At 40.2% G+C, this 26,066-nt stretch overlaps 1 protein-coding gene across 3 annotated transcripts in view; it reads left to right on the plus strand.

Moving 5' to 3' along the window:
• The window catches only part of kcnh4a (potassium voltage-gated channel, subfamily H (eag-related), member 4a), a 59,959-nt gene that overhangs the window by 18,402 nt on the left and 15,491 nt on the right, over nucleotides 1-26,066 (plus strand). For 2 of the 3 annotated variants that reach the window (XM_072693145.1, XM_072693146.1), the window contains exons 2-9: nucleotides 6,178-6,411; nucleotides 8,021-8,152; nucleotides 9,537-9,661; nucleotides 12,113-12,374; nucleotides 14,627-14,784; nucleotides 19,432-19,639; nucleotides 22,475-22,669; nucleotides 24,897-25,096. In XM_072693145.1, the coding sequence (XP_072549246.1) occupies nucleotides 6,178-6,411; nucleotides 8,021-8,152; nucleotides 9,537-9,661; nucleotides 12,113-12,374; nucleotides 14,627-14,784; nucleotides 19,432-19,639; nucleotides 22,475-22,669; nucleotides 24,897-25,096 (1,514 nt within the window). The remainder of the gene's footprint in view (nucleotides 1-6,177; nucleotides 6,412-8,020; nucleotides 8,153-9,536; nucleotides 9,662-12,112; nucleotides 12,375-14,626; nucleotides 14,785-19,431; nucleotides 19,640-22,474; nucleotides 22,670-24,896; nucleotides 25,097-26,066) is intronic. The other variant, XM_072693147.1, reaches the window with a different exon arrangement.

The raw sequence follows: 26,066 nt of genomic DNA on the forward strand, positions 1-26,066 counted from the left end.
CTGCAGTAAGGCCCCACCATTTCCCGCTGTGCCACTGCTTACTCTCTCATAGAAGCATCCCTGGCCTCTCATAGCCGGCACAAGCGAGTTTCATCATAACCTGTCAAACTGGAACACATTCGAGTGCTAGGCTGAGAGAAAGGGGGTCGCTAGCAGATTGCTGGGGGTCCAGAATAATGAAATGAGATTGATATATTTAGGAGAACGAGCCAGAGGCAGCTGCAATACTCTTGAAACACTCAGCTCACATGTTCGAGCACACTCATACACACACACCTACACACCGTCACACACACAAAGAGTGAACACTCCCGTAAAAACACATGCATATGCAAATCCAAAAAACACATCCCCACCAGCGCAGACCTTACATAATGGTGAAGCCAGAGAAGCTGAGGTTAAACACAGCGAGGTTGCCATGGGGATGTGGTACACAGTTGCCTTGGTTTTTTGGTCCAAAAAGGATTAAAGCTGTAATCCGCAAACTGAGTTGGGTTTTAGCTAGAACCCAAAAAAGAGACGTTCTTTAAAAAATTATATAAATTCATATCAACTAAAACTACATGAATAAATGAAATAATTAAAAAGAAACAATTAAAATCATATGAATAAAGTTTCTATTCAATTAACCAGAGGAAAACATGAAAGTGATGTGGTTTAAGTGTGTTGATAAAAGCAGGTTTATTCATGGTTCATTTGAGGTCAATTTCATTTGAGGTGATTTATAGCAATTAAGAGTTTCATAAGTGAAAATAGCTGAGACCTGAAGAAGCAGAAGGCCAGCTAATCCTGGCAGGCCACCAATGTCGACAGACTTAGTTATCTGGTTAAATATAGGTTTCATGTTGGGTGACTAAAATCCAATCTCAGCATAATGTCTAACCACTTTTGAGTTGCGATGTTCAGTAATTCAAATACAACATCCTGCCAAAGTCATATTGAAGTAAAATAGATAGACATGGTGTTAAGTAACCAAAATGTCTTTCAAACGTTGGAGATTATTTTCAACCCAGTGTTGGTTTTTGATAAATATGTGACTTTTATTTCCAATCAAAAATCAACATCTGTCTAACCTTGTAGCTTGAATTCTACAATTCTACATTTTCAAAGTTGAAACTCAGTCTTGGTTTTTGATAGTTGGTGTGGCGCAACAGATAACACCGTTACCTGCCACTGAGCTACCACACCATGTGGGAGACTGGGGTTTGATTCCCGGTCTGGGTGACTATGCTGCGCTACACCAATAAGAGTCCTTGGGCAAGACTCCTAACACTACACTGACCCACCTCTGGAGTAGGAGTAACTTTGTCTAAGTCGCTCTGGATAAGAGCGTCAGCTAAATGCTGTAAATGTAATGATATATATGTGACTTTGATTTCCAGTCACACCTGTCTAACGTTGTAGCTTGATAACGACCCAATGTTGTTTTTTGACCACTATATGACTTTGGTTTTCAACCAATATTTAACATCTGTACAGTGTTGGAGCTTGATGTCTACATAGTGACAGATATAGGACTTCCACAAAATTTAACGTTAACCAGAATTCAAAAACTCTGTACTGTTGGGTTTGATACCAACTCAATTTTTATTTTCAATTAAAATTCACTGTCTGCCTGATATTAGAGTGTAGTGCCAGCACAGATGATGGGCAGAGAGGATCTGAAGATCAAACACTGTAAAAAAAAACAATTCATCTGTTCAACCGAATTTTAACTTTTTTTTTGTTAACTTTTAACAATTTAACTGGGTTTATTTGACTCTAATAAATTCTTAAAACGTATTTGAATACTTTTGTTAAATAAACCCAATTAATTCACTTTTTATCACATGAGGGAATTCTTTTAGGTTCAATGAACAAACCACTTCTTACACCTTCTTGGTGGAGAATGTGGGCAGGAAAAGAGAGTGGTGTGTGTTGATGGTAAACAGCCTGTATTAGGTGCTGTATTTAGTTTATGCTGATATAATATCTCAACTCCTGATGAATAACTGAAGCTTTTAGTGACCGTGTCTTCATTCACCCCCTTTCTCTCTGCTTTCACTCCCTCTCTCCTTGTCCGTTCCCTCTGCCCCCACCTCGCTCCCTCGCTCCATCTCTTCTGTCTGATCCTCCGACCAAAGGTGGTCTGTGCTTCAAAGCATGCGGGCACACACACATACACACAGCGGTTCTTCTATGACACACACTGATCCCAGCACACACACATGTATCCTTGTAGACCAGTCTGGTGAGGCTGGAGGGACTAATATTACAGTAAGACCAGGCTGATCAGAAGCTCAGAGTTTCCTTCAACATTCTGTTTATTAAAAACCAAATCACAAACCCAACCCTGCTTTTCTATGAGGGGGTCAGACACAGCAATGCTGCTGGAGTTTTTAGACACTGTGTCCTTATTGGACATTCCTACCTAGTTGGTCCACTCTTGAAGATGTAAAGCCAGAGACAGAGTCTTCACAGCTTGTATGGAGCCTCTAGTGCTTCGTCAATGCTCCAAGCACGCTGCCCACAGGATGCTGCTGGCTGGATATTTGTAGTTGGTGGACTATTCTCGGTCCAACAGTGATGCAGAGGTGTTTAAAAACTCCAGCAGCACTGCTGTGTCTCATCCACTCATACCACCAGTGCAATACACACTACTAGCACACCACCACCATGTCAGTCAGAGTCACTGCAGTGCTAAGAATAACCCACCGCCCAAATAGCACCTGCTCACGGTTACAAGTATAAGATCCTTGAGGAAATTTTAGAGGTTCTTTAAATGAAAACTGTGGAGGAACCTCTTACGGTGCTTTGAGGAACCTCCAAGGAACCTTTTCCTTCTAAAAACCTTTTCTTGAAGCACCAAAGCACCTTAAGAGGTTCCTCCACAGGTTCCTCCCCTCCTGAGCACTGATAACTAATATGCGCTAAGCTAATAACAAAGTATGCAGAGAAACAGATGGATACAGTCTGGAGTTACAGAACTACAAAGTGCTCCTTTATGGTAAGCGGAACTGACTAATCGCTGTTAATAAAGCACACTGAACATTGGTTGTTGGTGTAAATTTGCTTTATTGGTTTTTGTTCTTTTGGCAAGAGCTGTAGATGTAACATCTGCTATTTCTACACAACCGCCTCCCTCATTTCAATGGTGTACATGAAAAAACTACCATTTCTCAGTGTAGGACTGAACAAGACAAGAGAGAGAGAGAGAGAGTGAGAGAAGGGTATTGTCACAAACTAGGCAGTAAACTTGAGCTCTTTTCTTCTTCTATCTTCTTACCTTCAGCTCATCTACATCGGTCTCCTTCCTTCACTTGTTTATGTGCATTGCTTATTGTATTGGTGGTAATGTAACTTACAGAGAGAGAGAGAGAGAGAAGGAAGAGGAGATCAATGCCATTTAGACCTCTTGTTCTTCATTCTGCAGCAGCTCCATTCTCTTCTTCCTGCACTGCGGAGCCATCAAAGTAATGCCGTCTTGCTTCATAGTCAAACAATGCCCCTGTGTGTGGTCCAGGCTTCCGGACGTGGGCAGATTTTGAGAGTTTGTGCATCGTTCTCCAGAGACAATGTGATTCATGGGTGATCTATTAATGAGATGAAGAAGCTGAGCAAGTTCAACTGATCTACACTTTTATAACGGGCTACACAATATACAGTTTGTTCCTCTGTATTGTGATACCGGCCTTTACAGTCCTGATATCACAGAAGCTACAGTATGCAAATGAACCTCCAACCAATGTGCTGTGGGTCCCCTGATCAATCACACTTCCAGATGAGTGTTCCTGTGGGTGGTTTGATGAATCAGGGTGTTCATGTAATCCAGTAAAGTCTATTTTGGTAAGAAAAGTGCTGGCCAGTCTTTAAACATGACCTAGTATTGATTCAGGGCTTGGGCATATATTGCATAAAGCAGTGGTTCCAGACAGTGGTTCAGGGGGCACCCCCTGCCCTGCGCATTTGAGTTAATTAGCAAGCCCTGGTGTGATAGAGCAGGAAACCACTAAAATATGTTGGGCATGGGGGTTGGGAATTACTGGCATAATGAACATCACAATTGCAGATTGTTCACCTTCAAAATTAAGGAGCTACAAAGAGTTTTTAAAATAGTACAAAAGAACCATTATCTATGAAAGGGAGGTGAGTGTAAAGAACCTTTAAATTGGTAAAGAACCTGAAGGTTCCACACACGTATCTTTTATATAATGGTTCTTCTTTGGCATCACTTCACCACTAGGGTTAAGGACATATTATTCAGTATTTTCAGTATTTTAGTATCTACAATTAATTAGTCAGTGTGGGTTATTCAGCATCCACTATGAAATCTTCAGTATCTATTAAAAAATATTTAATATGTACTATGAATTAATCAGTATCCACTATGATTGTGTAGTATCTTCAAGTTTCAAGTTTTAAGTTTCGGGTTTATTTGTCATTTGCACAACATGTCAGGACATTTATGCATTTGAAATGCTTGTGGTCAGGACAAAACTATATACATACTAAACATATTAAAATAAAGTTATATAAAAATTATATTCAATAAATACAAAATACACACAAAATATACACAAAATACAGAATATACAAAGACAGGAGGGATCTGTAGAAATGATTTAATATGTACATTTATGAGACAGGTATAGTCTGAGAGAGAGTGAAGCTAAATATAAATATGTACGTTTATGTCTATTCCTGTTGTATAAAATGACTTAGTGATGTTGTCCATAGCAGTGATATATATAGTATAAATAATAAAGTGTCCGAGTGCAGTGGTGTTGGTGAAAGGTTCACAGCTTGTTCAGGAACCTGATGGCTTGTGCAATTAATTAGTGAGTATCTACTACAAATTATTCAGCGTCCACTATGAAATCTTCAGTATCCACTATGGAATCTTCAGTATCCACTATGGAATCTTCAGTATCCACTATGAAATCTTCAGCATCCACTATGAAATCTTCAGTATCTTTTAAAAAACATTCAATATCTACTATGAATTATTTAGTATCCACTAAGGCTTATTCAGTAACCACTATAAATGATTTAGTATCTGCTACATTTTTTTCAGTATGCACTATAATGTAGTATTTACTATATATAAAGTTATTAAGCTATTATGTAACCACTGTGGATTTTTCAATAACAATAACAATAACAATAATACATTATTCAGTGTCTAGTATTAATATTTCAGTATCCATAATGAATGATGCCATGTGTACTATGATGATTTATAATTACAACGAACTATTGAGGTTCTACGTATTGAGTGTCTACTTACTTATTTTGTATCAAGTATGTATTTATTAGTTATTTAGTGCCCACAATCAGTTCAGTATCTACTATTTATTATCCAGTAACCAGTAATTATTTTCAGTATCTCCTATAAATGACCTAGTATGAGCTATGAAGTATTAGGAACCACGATGAACTATTCAGCATCTACTATGAATTATTCTGTATCTAGTATGTATTTAATAACTACTATGAAATATTCAGTGTTGACTATGGATTATTCAGTAAGCATTTTTAATGATTCAGTATACATGATACTTTTTTAATCACAATAAAAAGTATCTTTAGTATCTACTCTAAATGATTCTGTATCCAGTGTGTATTATTCAGTCTCTCCTATGAATGATTCAGTGTTCATTATGAATCTTTCAGTATATTTACATTTACATTTATGGCATTTAGCAGACGCTCTTATCCAGAGCGACTTACAAGGTTATTTATATTACAGAGGAGGGCCAATGTAGTGTTAGGAGTCTGGCCCAAGGACTCTTATTGGTGTAGCACAGCATAGTCACCCAGACCGGGAATCGAACCCTGGTCGAACCCTGGTCTCCCACATGGTGGTAGCTCAGTGGCAGGTAGTGCTGTTATCTGTCACAGTATATACAACCACCAGTATATATTATGCATTATTCAGTGTCCATTATAAATTATTCAGTATCTATTATGCATTATTCAGTATCTACTGTGGATGATTCAGTATAAGTTACGAATCATTCATTAACTACTACAAAACTCATGTGTAATTTTAATGTTGCTTCAGGGCAAGAAGTTGAGGTATGGCCCCACACACAGACATTCAGAGGTTTAAGGGTTTAAGAACCATTGCAGCACCTTCATTTGAAGAGTGTAGTGTTATAATCATGATATCTGATGATGTCTTTTTCTTTCATACAGACAGCAACTTTCTGCTGGGAAATGCTCAGGGCTCCCGTGGCTACCCCATCGTTTACTGCTCCGACGGCTTTTGTGAGCTGACTGGCTTTGCACGAACCGAGGTCATGAAGAAGACATGCATGTGTCACTTTCTGCACGGGTCTGAGACGAGCGAGAGAGTGACCCAACAGGTGCAGAAGACCCTGGAAGGTCAGAGAGAGTACCAAGCTGAGGTTCGCTACTACAAGAAGAATGGTAGGCCACATTCACTGACCTTGCTTCAAACTGTGTTTGAGTGAAATCTGGACAGTAAAAATGCCTGAATCTGTCTTTGCACACGAGGTTCTCTGGATTTTGTGGGAGGATAAAAAACATTCTATTCTATTTCTTTCCACTGAAACAAACAGGAAAATGTCAGAGGTGTAGATTAGACCATAGGTCAATCACATGACAAGCTTTTAACAATTGAGCGCTGAGCCCTTGCTGGGATTTGAACTTATGACCTCTTCACGCTTGATGAGCAGCAGTTAGACCAGAGGGCCGGTCAAGAGCTGTGAAATTACACTACATAAAAACACAGTACCTTTCTTTTCTTTCTTGGACACAGAGAAGCACATAGTTACTCAGCTCTAGAGTGGTGTGACTGTCAAACTGCCTGCTTGTTATAAGACAGATGATCAGTGAAGTCCCAGCAACATCACAACCAGGTCAGAAATCTGAGAATTAGAAGGTGACCTCCATGTGATAGGGGGAGTTCTGACCTGCCAAAGAGAATAAACGTTAAGCAAACACATGAGAAAACAGATACATTAATAGTGAGACAATGGTAAGATTCACACTGCGCTGTCAGATTTGATGGGCTAATTGTAAGGCTGATGTTCACCAGCTTCTTATTTGCATTTCAGTCCCACCTTAGATGATATAGCAGTTACACAATTAAAGGTGGTATGAACAGTTCATATAGGAAACCATTCATTTATTTTCATCTCTCTTAATGGGGTGAGGTATGGCCTTAAACTGCAGTAACACTTTTTTTTGTTTGTTTTTTGCTTTTTTGCTGATTTTAATCCATTTTCAACACACCGGTATGTGCCCAGCTCTGATGCTCAGTCAGCAGATGCCAGTGCCAGGCAGCATCACACTGGAGTGATTTAGCGAAAAAAAAGTTCACCTGTGAACTTTCACTGAACTGAACGAATTTGCGTCCCTGATCAATAGCACTGCTGCCACATGGCGGATCATTTCGGCTTAGTTTCTATAGAACGGATGGGAATGAAATCACAGCATCTATGTTTTCTACAGTCATTGGTCTATACCAATATAATAATATTTGTGTCACACAGTGACACTGATTTTAATGGTAAATAATCCCAACTGCATGAGATTGAGAGAAGAGACTAGGCTGTATTAAACATTGACACCATCATTTACAGCAGAACAAAAGAAGCAAGCTATGTCAGGTTTTTAGACTCATATTGCACAGGGTAGCATCACTCAATAGCATAAGATCATTACAGTTATTAATGCAAATGATATGTGTGTGTATGTGTATCATATATATATATATATATATATATATATATATATAGCCCTGATATATATATATATATATATATATATCATCTAAAACAGTAACACAGTGATCCAAATACCATGAAATTGCTTCTTTTGTCAGTATGTGGCCAGCACTAGTCTCAGGTGTGCTGGAGGGAGAAAACATGCAATGCATTAGCAGAGCAGACCAAGGCCAATTCAGTTCAGGTCAAAGTCACACCATTAAACACTATTAGTGTTACTCCTGATGGTTTTCTTCTATAGGCTGCAGTAGGAAATCTAATTTCATGACTTTTATCCCGGACCCTAGGAACCCCATTTTGGTGCCTGCTGGACATCGTACCCATTAAGAATGAGAAAGGAGAGGTGGTGCTTTTCCTCTTTTCCTTCAAGGACATCACAGACTCCTATGGCAAGACTCACCACTGCTCCAAGAGTCAGGGTAAGGTAGCACTTAAAAAATCTGATCTGACATTACACCTGATTTTTTTTAACAGCAATGCTACAGGAGGACCATGTTTGCTTTCGTGAGGGACCTTTGAGTCTTTCAGTAAGGTTCTTCAAGGAATCTAAAGTGATTCTTTTCTTTATATTGCTTTAAAGAACCATTTCATAATGATGCTATAATAATAATAAATAATATTTGCTTCGCAAAAGGACATTCAGGAGTTCATTAATCCGGTTCTTTGGGGAATTTTTTCTATGATATTGCCTTAGAGAACCATTTATAGCGATGCTATAGGAGGACCACTTTTGCTTTCCAAAAGGACCTTTGATTTGAAAGTTCTTCACTGGGGTTTTTAGGCAAACAGAAGTTTCTCGTCTTGAACTTTGTAATCTTTGATAGGTGTGACACTACGTGGCCAATCAAGTACATTAACCATTCCATTAACCTCCAGGACTGGAAACGGGATTCAAGGTCCAGATTTAAAGATGTGGGCTATAACAAGACCATTTTTGCTTCCCTAAAAACCTTTGAATTGATGGTTCTTCTGGTCAGATTCTTTAGGGAATCAGAGATGATTCTTCTATGATGTGGCTTTAAATAATCATTTATAGCGACGCTATAGAAGGACCACTTTTGTTTCTCAAAAGGACCTTTGAATTGAAAGTTCTTGAGTCTGATTTTTAGGCAAACAGAAGTGGTTCTGACTGAGGTCTTCAAATCTGGACCTTGAATCAAGTTTCTAGTCCTGAAATTGATAGGTGTGACACTATGTGGCCAATCAAGTACATTAACCATTCCATTAACCTCCAGGACTGGAAACTGGATTCAAAGTCCAGATTTAAAGATGTGATGTATAACAAGACCACTTTTGCTTCCCTAAAAACCTTTGAATTGAGAAGTCTTCAGTCAGATTCTTTAGGGAATCACAGATATTTATTCTATGATGTTGCTTCAAATAACCTTTCTATAGCAATAGTGTAAGAGGGCCACTTTTGCTACCCTAGAAACGTAACTGAATTAATGGCTCTTCAGTCTGATTCTTCAGGTAATCAGTAGTGATTTCTCTATGAAATTGCTTCAAAGAGACCATAGGAGGACCGATTTGGCTGTTGAACTGAGGAGGACCACTTTTAATACCCTAAAATGCCTTTAAATTGATGGTTCTTCAGTTGGGTTCTTTAGGAAACCAGAAGTGGTTATTCTATTCAAAGGTGCAGGAGGTATAGGAGGACAACATGTTTTTCTAAAGCACCTTTGATTTGATAGTTCTTCAGAAGCGAATTTTCACCCTTAAAGAACCTTTATTTGGAAAAGTGTGTTTAACTCAAGTCAATCTGACTCAAAGTGTGTTGTTCTTCTTTTGTTGGCGCTGTGCCAGAAGATGGCACCCAGAACAGGAAGTCCAGCCGCTCCCATCTGAGTCGTGCACGTGAGCGTGGGCGGAGTGTTCTGTACCACCTGACCAGTCAGTTCACCAATAGGAGCAAAGGGAAGCTGGCGAATGTAGGTTACCATGACAGCATGCTTATTATTAGACTCACATGTTCTCACATTTAATGAAACATAGAGCGGGGGGGGGGGGGCGCATCTCTCCGCCTACTGTGAACTTAGAGCCGTTTCGTCTCGCCTACTTTCTTAATTGGCAGGAAGCGCGGGATGAAGGGTCCAGACATACCAGTTCACTTTTGTCCATCATGTTCTGATCTAGTTATCTTCTTTTGTGTTTTCTAGCAGTTACCTATGCTGTGTTAAAAATAGTACAGAACGTTGACCTTTAATGTTTCCAGTGTAAAAATGAAAATGTCAATAGTGGCTGTCTGTAGTTCTGTTGCTATATCTGCTCTAGCAATGTTCATATGGAGATAGGAAGATGTCTTCAGTAAAGGAAGAAGCTTAATACTTCAGAGTTCTTTCCTCCACATAAACGCCTCTCATTGCTACCTTTGGGCAAACATGAGATCATTTGCCCTCATTTCATACGCCTTCATAAAGCACTGTGTTCTCAATGCGGTAATTAGCATTGATCATTTGTTTGTAGACTGATCTACACTGTTAAAAGTATAAAATCTTTGAGGAACTTTTGGAGGTTCCTCAATTTGAAACTGTGGCTTTAAGGAACCTTCAGGAAAAGATCTTTGAAGATTCCTTGAAGATTTATCAAAGCACCTTAAGAGGTTCCTCCATAGTTTCAAATTGAAGAAAACCTAGAAGGTCTTCAAGAACAGTGTAGGAGCATATTATGCTTAGATGCAAAGGCACAGGGCATTATTTTCAGTAAATTCTGTTGCAAAAACACAGTGTACATGAATGTTCAGACTACAAAGAGTGAAAGGACTGATGATTTAAAGTGTTTGGATGTCTGAAATTAAAGCAAAGCCTTGCTTTTGTTCCTACTCAATGCTTTATTCAGATACCTTTTTGAATTGAGTTAAACCAATTCAATCAAACATATTACATAACAAAAATAACACATTCAGTTCAGTTCTGTTCATCTTTACTCGTCTCACACTTTCTATAACCGGTTCAAGATTCAAGATTCAAAGCTTTATTGTCATATGCACAGTAAGGAAACTAGTTTCCCTGTACAATGAAATTCTTACTTTGCTGCCCACATTGGATGTCATAGAATAAAAAGTATAAATATAAATAGACAAATAACAAGGATCAAAAATTAAACATGCAGAGAATATATAAAATAAAATATAAAATGTAAACAATTTAGAATTAACTGTATTTAGTTTAACTGTACTATTCAACACCTAGTGCTATAATTAATTTCCCTTTATTAATCCTTTGGTGTTCAATTAGTAAAGGATCAACAGTTGCAATTTCTTCTAATGGCTCCTGGTATTCTTCCAACCTATGGTTCTTCTAACCGCTCCTGAAATTCTTTTAACCAACATACACTATATGTCCAAATGTTTGTGGACATCTCTAATGAATTTAGCTACTTTAAGTTGCCCAGGTGTGCAAATGCACACACACACACAGCTTGTCCAGGACCCATAGAGAAGTATTGCCAATAGAATAGCACTTCTAGACTACTTGTTGTACCTGGGCACACACAGAATTTAGAGGGGCACAGCTGTACCCTCTGCTTGCTTGATAATATTGCTAGTTAATAATATGAATAATAATAATTTGTTAATAATAATGTTGGTAATTATATTACTAGTTATTATTGTATTATATTAGTGATAGTAATCACACAAGCATAAATTACGGTTGGTTAAGTGTCAATAACCAAAACATATAGCTACAAGCTATCATTAACTTGCCTGTTGCATGGCTGACTTTCTTTTAAAGAATTACGAATGACCATTATTCAGAGCATGTACCCGAAATAAACTGGCCCTGACAGAAAGCAGTACCTGCTCAAGCTTTTGGAAAGACGCTGGGGTATGAAGACATTGGAGACATCTGGAGACATTAGAGCAGTAAAGTGTCAATTTAATCTCATCTAATAATGAGATGGGATTAATTTTAGCAAGTTAGAACTGTGTGTTGAAAGATGAAATCATTGGCGTAGGCCCTGTCGTCAGCCCTGGTCTTGCAACATCGGGACTCTCACAGATCCTGTCGAACTTAGAGGCAGGGGCAGAGCCTACTCCCGGGCAGCCATCGGGAACAAATTGGTGGTGGTGGGGAGGAATGAGGGAGAGACGTGACGTCATTCTGAAAGCAGCAAAAAAACATGTGTAATTTGATAGCAACATATTTCTGGGCTAAGCCCCCCAGCATTGAGCAGAAACGTCTTGTCTGTCTCCGTCTTGGCTCAAAACTGTTAAAAATGTTTCAATGTGTCCTTAAAAAGGTTCTAAACAGCAGCGAATGACAACTTCTGATGCATACAGACCAAGTTCTCCTGTAAAGATTATCATTTTAATATCATAATATGTACATAATGGGTCTCAATCCATAATCAAATCAAAGTTGTCTTCGCTCTTCTGCCAGAATGTCTTTTCGAAGCCCACTCTGCCGGAGTATAAAGTCGCTTCAGTCCAGAAGTCCCGCTTCATCCTGCTCCACTACAGCGTATGCAAAGCGCTGTGGGACTGGTTAATCCTCCTTGCAACGTTCTATGTGGCCGTCACCGTCCCATACAACGTCTGCTTCTCAGCCCCTGACGACAGTAACCATGACGACCCTGAGTGTGACTCCACCTCCCGGAGCACCATAGTCAGTGACATAGCTGTGGAGATGCTCTTCATCCTGGGTGTGTATATATGCATTTATATTCAGTATATATTGCTGTGTGAGTGTGTGTGAGTGAGTGTTTGGGGAAAAGGTGGGGGGGTGGCAGGTCAGCTGACATATTGCCATGACAACACCCGGTGGTAGCATCCGGACCATCAGCATGGATAGCAATTAGTGTCCACCCAAACTTCTTCTGCACTCTCTCTGCACTCTTAAAAATAAACAGTCCAAAACGGGTTCTCGGGACTGAGGAACCGCATAGAAGCTGACAGAGATGTGCAAATGCACACACACAGCTTGTCTAGTCACTGCAGAGAAGTACAGCTGAGGAACATCAACCTTTTGGCACCATGCCTAATTCCAGGTGTTAGCTAGGGGTATGAAGCCCCCCAGCATTAAGCTGTGGAGCAGTGGAACTGTGTTCTCTGGAATGATGGTGATGGTGCTCCATCCAATTGTTTTGGGATGCGTTGGGGAGTTGGGGATGAGGTGGGGTGGTGATCATCCAACATCCTGACCTCACTAATCCATTTGTTGCAGAATGCAATCAAATCCTTACATCAAAGAAATCCTGAAATCAAGTGTTTATTTGGTTTTTTTTATTGTTCTGCTTTTGTTGGAGCTACTACTAGATTTTGAAGCATTGCTGTGAGGATTTGATTGCATTCATTGACAAGAGCATTAGCAAGGTCAGGATGTTGGATGATCACCACCCCACCTCATCCCCAACTCCCCAACTCATCCCAAAAGTACTGGATGGAGCACCATCATTCCAAAGAACACAGTTCTTCCACTGCTCCACAGCTCACTGCTGGGGGCCTTCTTACCCCTCTAGCCCACGCCTGGCATTAGACATGGTGCCAACAGGTTCATGATTATGTGCTTCAGAGAGTCCTTTTCTATTTGCAGTACTTCTCTAGACAAGCTATGTGTGTGTGTGCATTTGCACATCTGTGTCAGCTGAATGCATTCATTAGATGGGATGTCCACAAACATTTGGACACATAGTATATGTCATTTATTTTACATGACTGTAAGTTACAGGTTTAAGCAGTATTACTTCACCTTCATCTCCAACTCGAAAGGAAGGTGTGACATCAGTACCATGTTTTATAAAAGTGTAAATGAGGTGAAGACAAGGTGATGATTACACCTAAACCTTTTTTCACATCACACACACTCTCTCTCTCTCACACACACACACACACACTCTCTCTCACACACACACACTCTCTTGCTTACAGCAGCCCCAATAACTCCCCTTAATACCCCCTGGCTCAAAGACTACATGAGCCAGAGATATTGATGCCACATTCAACGCTCAAAGGGATTACTGCCTTAACACTACACACCTGATCTGGCTGATACGTCACTGACTGGCTCATTTCACACAATGGAATATTTGCTGTGGATCACTAGTCTTTGTTTGTTTTCCCTTTCCCTTTAATAATCTCCTACAATGAACCCCAGACAATACACACCGCCTTTACAGAGAGCACGCCTATTGTGTGTAAGCATACATTTCACCTCCAGAATATGCAAATACATGCTGCAGCAAGCATGCTGAATATTCAGCACACACTGTGTGTTGTTGACATGACTTTAAAGCCAGGTCATTAGTATATTTCTTTACATATCATCGTATACCTTGTATCTCCAAAAAGGCAAATTTACAGGAGAAGCAAAAAAACGTCTCAACTTTTAATGGAAGTGAATATAAAAAGATTTTATTCCAAAAGTCATTTTGGAGCTTTTCTATTGGTCCATTCATCATATTTGCCACATTATGTCAAAAGTTAAAAAAGATTAAAAAATAATATACAAGGCTTTTGCTGGGCAGTGACAACATTCATGTTACGATTAAAATGGCCCATTGCAACCAGTTTGCACTCTGCTACAACTGACTGGTGTGCTTGCTTGTTGATATGTGCAGCAAACCCTGTCATCATGTGGCATCTGTGACATCCAAACCAGGGGTGGTCATAATATTCAGATATGACTGTGACAGGGTGCGAAAGGTGGTAGCACCTCAAAACTGCTAACTTCGTGCGATGTTGAAGAGTCGCCGTAGTGAAGGTGTATCGAGAATGGACTTCTCGCACATTTGCTGACTCCCAACAGCATAACAGTGGTGCCCCAGAGGAGGGGAAGGACAACTCTGGCGAGTGGTACAGAGCATTGTGAAGTGTATACTCATCTATGTCGGCTGAAAATTGCTTTATAAAGGTGTAATACATGTGTAATAAGTGTGTAATAAATCACCCACTGCAGATATCATCCTGAATTTCCGCACCACCTACGTGGGGCCGGCAGGACAGGTGGTATATGATGCCCGGTCAATCTGCCTGCACTATTCAGCCACCTGGTTCATCCTGGACCTCATCGCTGCCCTGCCTTTTGACCTGCTCTACGCATTCAACGTCTCAGTGGTGAGTTACAGTTGTGTGTGTTCTGGCCATGTTTGCACATTGTCACACTATAAACTGATCAGCCATAACATTAATACCACCTCCTTGTTTCTACCCTCATTGTCCATTATAACAGGCTCAACTTACTATATTTTCAGCACTGCAGTGACACTGACTGGCATGGTGGTGGTGTGCTGATACGAGTGGATCAGACGCAGCAGGGTTGCTGGAGTGTTTAATAGACTTTGTCCACTCACTGTCCACTCTATTAGACACCCTACCTAGTTGGTCCATCTTGTAGATGTAAAGTCAGAGACAGAAGCTCTGTATCTGTTGCTGCACAGTTTGCTTTGGTCATCATCTAGTCCTCTAGTCCACAGGAAGCTTCTCACAGGACGCTGCCCACAGGACGCTGCCCACAGGCCGCTGTTGGCTGGAATGTACTGGTTGGTGGACTGTTCTCAGTCCAGCAGCGATGCTGAGGTGTTTAAACACTCCAGCAGCACTGCTGTCTGTGTCTGATCCACTTGTACCAGCGCAACACACACTACTAACACACCAGAAGCATGTCAGTCAGGGTCACTGCAGTGCAAAAAATTAACCACCACCCAAATAATACCTGTGCTGAGGTGGTCAGTCCTGTGGGGTCCTGACCATTGAAGAAAACCTGTAATTATAGAACTACACAGAGCTTCTGAATGGGAAATGGAGCTGATAAAATAGACAGTGAGAGTAGAAACGACGAGGTGGTGATAATGTTATGGCTGATTGGTGTATAGATGTCTACTAGAGACATTAATATGAGTTCTGTTCATATATAGAAAATGTGTCATAGTTTGATTCGTAATACTGACTCATCTCTTCATGGCCTACGATGCTATTTGTGTTTTTCAAAATATGCATTCACGTATGTCTTTGTTGGTGGTTAACTGCAGGGAATGGTCTTGGATTGGTAAGATATGACGCACAGTGCACTTGATTCATTTAACTGAACGTTTTAGCTGCTTTAGCCAGCGTGTTATGACACACATGTACCACAATTACTGTCACGTTACATGAACAGTGTTTTTATTCATTATCCTGCAAGACATTTAAGATTTTCAGTTGATTAACTGCAATTTGGCAAAAGAAAGACAAAATTAAATTTAAAAAGACTATAAATATAAATAAACATCATGGACAAAAGTATTGGGACACCTACTCTATTATTGTTTCTACCAAGTTTATCCTGCTTTTATTGTCTCTACAGTCCAGGGAAGGCGTTTGGCTAGATTTTAGAGCACTGCAGTGAGGATTGGGTTGCACTCAGTTCAACGCTAGGACCTTTATACCCCCCCTAGCCCATGCCTGGCATTAGGCAAGGTTCATGTTTATCTGCTCCAGGGAGTCCTAATCTATTGGCAGCACTTCTCTACAGGGACTTGACAAGCTGTGTGTGTGCATTTGCACATCTGTGTCAGCAATGGGTGCAACTAAAGCAACTGAATGCTTTCATTAGAAGGGGTTTTGGTCAATGTGAATGAATATACAGTATTTAGGTCAATTTAGGTCCAGTAGAGAATCATTTTTCTAATAGAGGTGTGTAATGGTAAAGAACCTTTACATCAAGTGAAGTTATTTTAATCTCTGAAAATATAATTTACTTAGAGGTATCTTAAAATTTTAGTCTATTCAAACTAGCTGAGGTTATCCTTGGGAAAATAGCGAAGCACTTTGTAAGTCGCTCTGGATAAGAGCGTCTGCTAAACGCAGTATGTGTGAATGTAAATATGTAATGCTCTCGACACACTGACACATGTGCAACCAGCCACTGCCTCTTTTTGAATTGGAGAGAGAGAAATTCCTAGAGACAGCAAGGCCAATTGTGCCCTCTTAGGCTCCGGCTGCTGATGGCAGGCATCATGACCCAGGATTTGAACCAGTGATCCTCACGTCATATTGGCAGCACCTTAGTCCCCTGGACCACTCGGAGCCCCAAAGCCAATTTGACTGTTTGAATTTTACATGATTATTAATACTTCAGGATGTATGGTAGCAATACAGGTGTTGGACCGCTCCAGGAGACTAGGGTTATGGGTTGATCCTTGTACTGGTCACTGTCAGTGTGTTCTCCTTGTTTCTACATGGCAGGTGTAGTGTGTGTTCTAGAAAACTTTGGTTCTATGAAAAAACATGTTTTTCAGAAACATTAAACTGGTAATGAATGTTTAGGTTCTTCATTGTAGGTTCTTTAGACCTTCTAAAGGTTCTCCATTACAAAAACGAGTCCCGGTGTGTGTTTATTTTTAATGAATGGGTGTGTGTGTAGCACCATGTGTAAGCCCCGTACATGGGATATTCCTGCCTTGCACCCAAAGATCCTGGGTAGGCTCTGGCCCCACCTTGACCAAAGACAAAGCAGATGAGAAGATGGATGGATAGTAAAACCTCTACACAGAATTATCTGAGCTAACAAGTGATTTTATAATGTTGAGAGATGCCAAAAGAGATGCGAGGAGCTCATGCTGCGCAGCTACCAGAAGCACTGGATTTATTCACAGCAGAATGCTCTCGGCTAAACTATGCACTGTGTGGGCTGAGGTTAACGGTGGTCATCAGGAAACAGTAGCAAGCTGATCTCCACCATTACATCGCTGTGGTTTTATTCTGTTCTGGATCATACTTTAGAGATGTTTTATGTAAATCAGATGAGGTCAGTGGTCTGCTGAATAACTGCTGACAAAATAGTGTTTGACTCGCTGAAATAGCAACAATGTCAGACTTAGAGAGGCTGTTTAAACCTGGCACTGACATGTTTTTCGTGATCAGAGCATGTTTGGATTTCACTCATCACATAAACAGCCAGGTGTAAACAACCTAGCACAGATGGAGCCTGTTTATACCTGCCATTAACATGTGTTCTGGACAGTATCTAGTGTCTGGATCACAGTCAGTTTACACCTAACATTAAAATCCATCCCCAGCGAGACCAGATGATGTCCGATTTTACTTTCACATGTAAAGAGCAAAATTGCCAAAACTGCTCTGGAAGACTATGAACAGTTTAGAGGAACTGTGGGGGTTCTACAACGTGTTTTCCAACCCCTACCATTAGTCTAAACCGTTCACAATCTCCCAAAGTGGAACACCACAAGAAACTGTCATCTACAGAAAGTGGAAATGGAAATGGCCGTAATGGAAATGATTGATACGTTTTTTTTACGCAGGAAAATGTGACCGGATCTGTGTAATCACAGGGTAAACGCAATCCAGCCATAGTAGGTCCAGATCCTATCAAGATCCAGATGAAAAGCATGTTGATGCAAGGTGTAAACAGCCTTAAAGATCAGTGGGGGTTTATTTAGTTAAAATCAACTTCTCAGAAATTCAAATTGGCTTTTCTAAAAAGGTGTACAGAATACCAGTGCTGGACATTTGCAAGAAAGGGACTGCAGATGAAAATTGGGACACTTCCATTATGAAATAATAACAATGTCAATTCATGTCTATTGACCCTGTTAATTTTTTTTTTAAATATGTGGAGGGTTCACTCCGTTTTCCAGAAGAAGAAGTACCTCATCCTTTCAGTTTGACGGGTTTCCTCTTCTGCGGGTCTTCAGTGCATTCTCTTTGAAGGAATCCCTAGTTTAAACTGGAGCAGAAGATTTAATACTGTGTAGGCAGAAGAACTGCAAAGGGTTTCTATCATAGAACCGATCTTTCCTACAGAACCCTTTAAAACAAACATGGTAGAAATAAGGTAGAAAAATAAGCATCATTTTTGTGTTCAGCAAGTTTGACCTACGCTAAAGGTGGTTACTCTTCAGTTTAACCTTGTAGACTCATGTCTAGATAGTAATAAGTGGAGTATTATAAATAAAAATACATACGCACAGTGCCATTCAGTTAGGAAGGTCATATAGTGACCACATAATCATCAGCATCATCATCATAATATAAAATGAGTCCATATGTGAGCAAGATACAGCAGAAATTCTCGGCTTCAATTCATTGCAGTTGAATTCAATGCAATTCAGATGCAAATCAGCCCTGTTCAAGCCCTTCTCCTCAGAGATGGATCTCTCATATCTGGATGGCAATTAAATGATCAGAGACATTTTTAGCCAACATGTTAATATCTTCTTTTGGACATTATGTTCAGAAGGTAGCAGCAGCCAAAAACCTTTATTTTTCAACGAGAGGCAACTTCTGCCTAGAGAATCACAGAGATGTGAATCCAGACGAGGCTAAAATGATCAGACCGATTCACAAACCACATAAGTGAGTATATTTGAGATTACTTCTTAGGTAAGAGTGATGATCCAGGCATGCACCCGGCTGTTTCCTGAGCTATGTGCTTCTATTGCATTTGGGCCAGCACTAACTACATTAGCCTCAGAGAAGAACTAAAGAAGCAAACTTCAGACCCCCAAAAATATCTTGGCTCATGGACTACTTGGAGAAACTGAATGATTTTACTGAATTAGCAGTTCAATAGAAGCAGTTTTCAAACAGAAGAAGAGAGAAACAGATTTCTGAGCTAGCAAGTGTGTTGCCTAAGATCATGTTGCTGGGTGTGTTGCTTATGATCAAGTAGAAGGAACCATCTTTTCCATCTGTGTGTGTGTGTGTGTGTACGGATTGTGTGTCCATCCAGTCTAATTAGCGCGGTGTATTTGTGTGTTGCAGACGTCACTGGTGCACCTGCTGAAGACGGTGCGTTTGCTGCGCTTATTAAGATTGCTGCAGAAGCTGGACCGCTACTCCCAGTACAGTGCGGTGGTCCTCACTCTGCTAATGTCTGTCTTTGCCCTGCTTGCCCACTGGCTCGCCTGCGTCTGGTATGTCATCGGCCGCAAAGAGCTTGCCAGCAACGACCCGCTCACCTGGGACATCGGTAAACATACTGTATATATATATATATGTGTGTGTGTGTTTTCGTGCACAGCTGTGTATGTGAGATGTTGGTACAAATATGTGTCTAAATGGTTGGTAAGTAGTACTTTGCTTTGATGTAAGATTCTAAGAAAAGCTTAGGTTGATGAGGTGGAAGTTCTTCAAATTTCAAAGGTTGTTTCATACTTGCACTTCTCTTTATACAAACAAATGTGAAAAAACACCCATTAAAAGGTTCTTCAAGGAACCAAAAGCAGTTCTTGTACTGAAATCCTGAAAAGAACTTCCCAGATAGCAGAGAGATGTGCGGCACTTCCGGCAACGACATGGCTCTGCCGGCTCACTGTCGACATTGGCATCAACTTCTTGTGAGCCAAAAATGGCCCACATATTAAAAATACTCATATGTCCCCAAACATTTCTGGGCCACGTCTGGCAAAGACATGGCAACGCCAACCAGCACTGGCACTGAAAATGAGGCAAAAGTTGCCATGATATTAAAAATTATAAATATATAAATATATAAATATTACTAACACTACTAATCTACTAATCTACTTATTCAATTAATACTGCTAAAATCTAATGGTACAATATAGTACAATATTATTCAGACAGTAATAAAACAGCAATAGTAATTAAATCATATTAATAATAATAGGAGTGGTGCGTCACTTCTGGTAGTGACGGTTTAAAAATGGCTGTAAGCTGTCTGATATTCCGCCAAATACATCTGACCCTCTTTTGGGCCATCATTTCATCTAGTATGTGGGCCACATTAAATTTGCTATCTGGGTTATTTTGGCAGCCTTTTTAGAGTCTAGGCAGTATGACAAAACATCTTCCTCTTCCTTATAGAAAAGGAATCCAGCTCTGACATCTGATTGCTGAACCATGTTTATAGCCATGTAACATACAGGATATAGACACACATGACCGACACATCAATCAAATAGTGTATTAATGCAGCATTCTATGAAAATGTAAATCTATCTGTATGTTGCTCAGCAACCACATCATACTACTAATTATGCAGTAATTCACAGGAGAGAGTACTGTGTGGTATAATCGCAACAACACACTCAAGGTCATGTTCAACTTGAGATACTGGCAATAAAACACAACGTTGAGTGTATTATTGTGATTTGTTGTAGACATGCTCTATATTGAAAACTCTGTGCTGTTATAAATATAGTTTAAAGCAGCAGTATGTAAAATGTTCACCTTAAATATAAGCTTCAGAATCATGTTAAAGCTCCACTGACTTCCAATAGGAAGAATAGCATCTCCAACACCAGAAACTGCACTGCAGTGTTACTCTAGTGAAGTGGGCAGGACAATGCTTGTGAGAACGGCATAACTGCGAAAGATCCTGTAATATTACTTTACTGCTTCAGTCCACACTCTTCTTTCACTTTCAGTGATGGTTCTGTATTTCTCAGCTTGTCCAGAAATGCATGTGTAAAGCATGTCCTTTAGTGTCTCAAAGCACAAACCACAGTTCTTAGAGCCAGGAGCAAGAAATAATACCAGCTCATACATAATGCTGCTTTAATTTGGGTGCTCTTTGTCAAAGGAAAGTAAACTGCATGAGAGAAGAAGAGAGAAAAAGACTTGTCTTATTGTATTGACATGTGCAGACTGAACTGACCCACACATATCGGCTTTTCTCTTGCATTCTTCCTTGAAACTGATTAGCCAGAAAGTTTACTTAGATCAGAAAAAACGTTTCTAGATCTATTCGTCACCATTTGAGTCACACAGCTCTCAGTTCTATATCAGTGGATTAGTTTTTCCTCATCTGAGGTGGAACATCAGTGTGATTTTACTCATTAAAGCAGCATTGTGTAGCATTTTTACCTTAAAATAACAGGTTCAAAATCATGGTTCAAAATCACGAACAGCACCAATTTTTACATAGTGCTGCTTTAAATTGTGTGCACGTGTCAAGGGAAAAATGCACTCCTTTAATCAAAATGTCTTATTGTGGGCCCTGAGTGGTCCACTGGACTAAGTCGCTGTCACTATGATCGCTGGTTCAAATCAACAGCTGGGGCCCCGAGAGAGCACAATTGGCCTTGCTCTCTCCAGGGTGGGTGGATGCAGCTCTTTTAACGCATTGCTTCGCTGCGGTGCTGGCCGTCACTGGTGTCTGTGGGCTGGTGTGTTGATGCCAGGTATGCGGCGGTTCCCTCCAGGCGTGTTGGTTGCATCAGTTGCATCCATTCGAAAAATAAGGCTTGACTGGAGCGGGCATTTGTTGGTTCACCTTCATTACTGTCACTACTGTCAGTACATAGGGATTGAATAATTGCTAGTCCAAATTTGCATTTGCAAGAAGCAAATGGGTGAAAAATCAAATAAAATTTATGAAAAATAAATAAAAAATAATAAAAAAATATCTGACTGGTAAAAAAGACCCACATGTATCGGCTCCTGCACTGTTCCCTGAAACTGATTAACAAGAAGGTTTGCTTACATCAGCAATGATGAGGAAGGGTCACACTGCTCTCAATTCTCTATCAATGGATTAGTTGCTCCTCATCTGATTTTGGCTAGTTTAACTGGCTACTTTCACCTAAGTGCTAATGTGATGCTTGTGACACTTGTCAATATACATATATAAATCATCCACCTTATGAAACGTTTGCTTTGCTTTTATAAACCCTCTGAATTAATGCTATGAAAGTAAGAAAGTCAAAAGTCAAACCCCTTCTCCACCATTTGAACACTCTTGCCCTTGGGTTTTTTAATTCGACCACTGTCTGTAGTGTATATAACCTGTAATGATCTGTACTTGCTTTTCCCCTTCTCCTCTCCTCTGTTCACCTCTCAGGCTGGCTGCAGGAGTTAGGGAAGCGCTTGGAGACCCCTTACACCAATGGCACAATCGGTGGTCCTTCTATGCGCAGTGCCTACATCGCCTCGCTCTACTTCACTCTGAGTAGTCTTACCAGCGTGGGCTTCGGCAACGTCTGCGCTAACACTGACGCTGAGAAGATCTTCTCCATCTGCACCATGCTCATCGGAGGTGTGTGTTAACTGAAATAACCCTTGTTAGTGTTTAATTAGAAGTGAACAGCTGTTGCAGGAATCAGCTAATAAACAACTCCAGCTTCAGATAGAGGGCATAAACATGCTTGTTTTGGCTACGCAGAACGAAATGCGTGTTGGTGACTCTTTGCAAGAAGTTGATGGTTTGGACAAGATGTTGTTCATTTAAATCAAAAAATATTTTTTGATTAAGCACCGGCGTCGTGTTTCATCACATCACATCGAGATTTCTTTTGCAATCCTGCTTCTGGGACGGGAGTGAAAGTCATTACTGTTGCTTTGCTATACTTTAGATTTGCATTTGAAAAAACGAATGTATTAAATGTCAAGGGTTGATTTAAGTGTGGGGACGTTATTTCCATATGAACAGTCACATGAATATTACATGACAACAGATATTGCCATGGGTAAATCATCTGAAAGGCAAAACAGTGTTATTGTGATTGCCAAAGATTTAGTTTACTAGATTGCACTGCTGAAGATAAACAATCTTCTGATGAAAACAGGGTTTCTCTGCAGTATTTGGTGCTGTAGATCATAATATTCGTAAGAACTGCCTTAGAAATTTAGTAGATCCTTCCAGGACTGTCCGAAAGTGGTTTGGTACATATCCAAAAGGTAGAAAGTACTCAAAAGTGAACCAATTGATTAAGAAAATATTGAATCTTGAGGTAATTTTAGACTCTTAACTTTTAAATGTCATACAGCTCATGCCACTAAAGCAGCTTTTTTATTTCAGAAATATAACACAAGCCTTTCCCACACTGCTGAGAAGCTGATCCATTTTTGTTTCATTACTAGACTACTGTAATGCATTACTCACCGGATTAGCTAAAACCACAATATAAGACCACAATGTGTTCAGAGCGCTGCAGTCGCTGAGAATTAACATATAACACCTGTTTTATCTTTATAACACTGCCTGTCTCAGATAGAGAGATGCAGGGCAGAGGGACGAGGTACATGCAGCAGAAGACCTCTCCCAGGTCCAGGTCCCGGCCCTGACCTGTTGGTACCATCATCAATAAACCATCTTTTATCATCTGAGATGACCCACTGTACTTTCTTATTACTGCAAATTCAATTGCAATTTTCATAGTCGAACTGAGGTAGTCGAGAGTGCGTACATTCTGTGTACAGATTTGAGGTCTTTGAGGTTCTTAGATAAGTTTGAGGTGTTTCCTCCTTTCTTTCCATTTAACATGTTGTTGCTACGGTTACTTTTCTTTCGTCTTCCCACCTACACATGTAAGCTTGTTATGCTGCCCCTGTCAGTTCTGGAGATCTCACAATCTCGAGTATCCATGACGGCTGTGGTAGTTTTAGTTCCTTTCAGTACCATAAAAAAACAAACCATCATGTTTTTAGAATTTTGCAATTTGACTTAGTACAAAAGTATTGGCTCTTGTGATATTCCTAAATCTAATTAAATTAAAATTATTTTTAATTAAACAAACTTTTTTATTTTAATTGCTATTTGAGATTTTTATTATTTTATAATACTTTACTTTGAAGCACTCTGATCTGCAATTTGATGGAATTTACATTACATAACCTTTTCCGTTTGTTTTGATAGCAAAAATATATTAAATATATTTCATATAATTAAATATCTGCTCTAGTACCTATGGACTCAAATGGGCACTGATTCAGAGTATAGATTCTGCATTTTTTACTGAATGTATTTTTTTATTGTTTCACAAAGTGATAATTAATTCAAATACATGACATGTCCAAAAGTTTGTAGACAACAATTTCTTCTAAAATCAATGCCCCTCTTTACTGCAGTAACAGCTTTTACTCTTCTTGGAAGGCTTTACACTACAGTCTGGAACTTTGCTCTAAGGATTTGATTGTATTCACCCAACCATAGTGAGGCCATGTACTGATGTTGGAGAATTATCTCTGGATCACAGATATCACTCCAACTCATCTCAGCGGTATTGCATGGAGCTCCATCACTCCAGAGAACACAGTTGACACCACTGATCCGCAGCCCAATTGGTCCTGGTGGAGACAGGCTCATGTCCTGCTGCTCCCTAGAGTCTAAATGTGCTGAAAATGCTGTGTGAGTCACTTTTTGCCAGCAAAAAATATTACTTACGAAGGCTGATCAGTTGAGTCAGGTGTGTTAGAACTAGAGACAAGGCACAACCTTGCATCACCATAACACCTCTCTCTTATATTCTTGTGTCCTCCTGCAGCCCTGATGCACGCAGTGGTGTTTGGCAATGTGACGGCCATTATCCAACGCATGTACTCACGCCGCTCTCTCTACCACACACGCATGAAGGACCTGAAAGACTTTATCCGCGTGCACCGTCTGCCTCAGCAGCTAAAGCAGCGCATGCTGGAGTACTTCCAGACCACTTGGTCCGTCAACAACGGCATCAACGCCAACGAGGTGAGAGACGCTCCGCAGGCGGCTTTATCCGTGTTTTAAGTTCCAGGGTTTTTCATTCAGGCCCTTCAGGTGCTTCAGAAGCTCTATGATTTTATTGTAGTCATGATCAGATAATGGAGTGATGCCTGTTAGATACTTTTTGTCCTCCTTTTTTCCACGTGAATGTTGGGCTGTTCACTGTTTGACCTTCTGGAAACTTCTACTTTTTTTACATCTGGACATTTCATGCTACTTAGATCTGGAATGTATCCTGACAAGATCTTGAATACCTGTTGAAGACATGGTGTGTTAGTAGAGTGTGTTGCGCTGGTACAAGTGGATCAGACACAGCAGTGCTGCTGGAGTGTTTAAACACCTCAGCGTCACTGCTGGACTGAGAATAGTCCACCAACCAGAAATATCCAGCCAACAGCGGCCTGTGGGCAGCGTCCTGTGAGCACTGATGAAGGGCTAGAGGATGACCAACACAAACTGTGCAGCAACTGATGAGCCTCTCTCTCTGACTCTACATCTACAAGATGGACCAACTAGGTAGGGTGTCTAACAGAGTGGACAGTGAGTGGATTGTTTAAACACTCCTGTGTGTATACTGTATATATACAATCACCTGATTTCCATTACACTGGTAGAATGGGAATTTATAGCGTTTATATCATCCGGCTCTTCAGAAATATAAAACTGTGTATCATCTGCATTGCTGTAAATAATATAACCATTTTTTATAATGTGAACTAAAGGAAAGGCATACAAAGAAAAAAGGAAGCAGGCCGAATACAGATCCCAATAGGAGTCCTATGGAAAGAGGTCAGCTGTGGTTGTTTATTCAATGAAGGGCGGTTGGTTGAAAGGGGAGGTGAAATGTGATATTACTATCAGGATTATTTTAGACAGGGCTAAGCAAACTTATTGGGTCCTATTTTAGCGATCTTAGGCGAACTGCACACCACGCAGCTTGATTTAGGGCGAGTCA

The sequence above is a fragment of the Salminus brasiliensis genome, chromosome 12 (assembly GCF_030463535.1).
Source record: "Salminus brasiliensis chromosome 12, fSalBra1.hap2, whole genome shotgun sequence".
NCBI classification, from domain to species: Eukaryota; Metazoa; Chordata; class Actinopteri; order Characiformes; family Bryconidae; genus Salminus; species Salminus brasiliensis.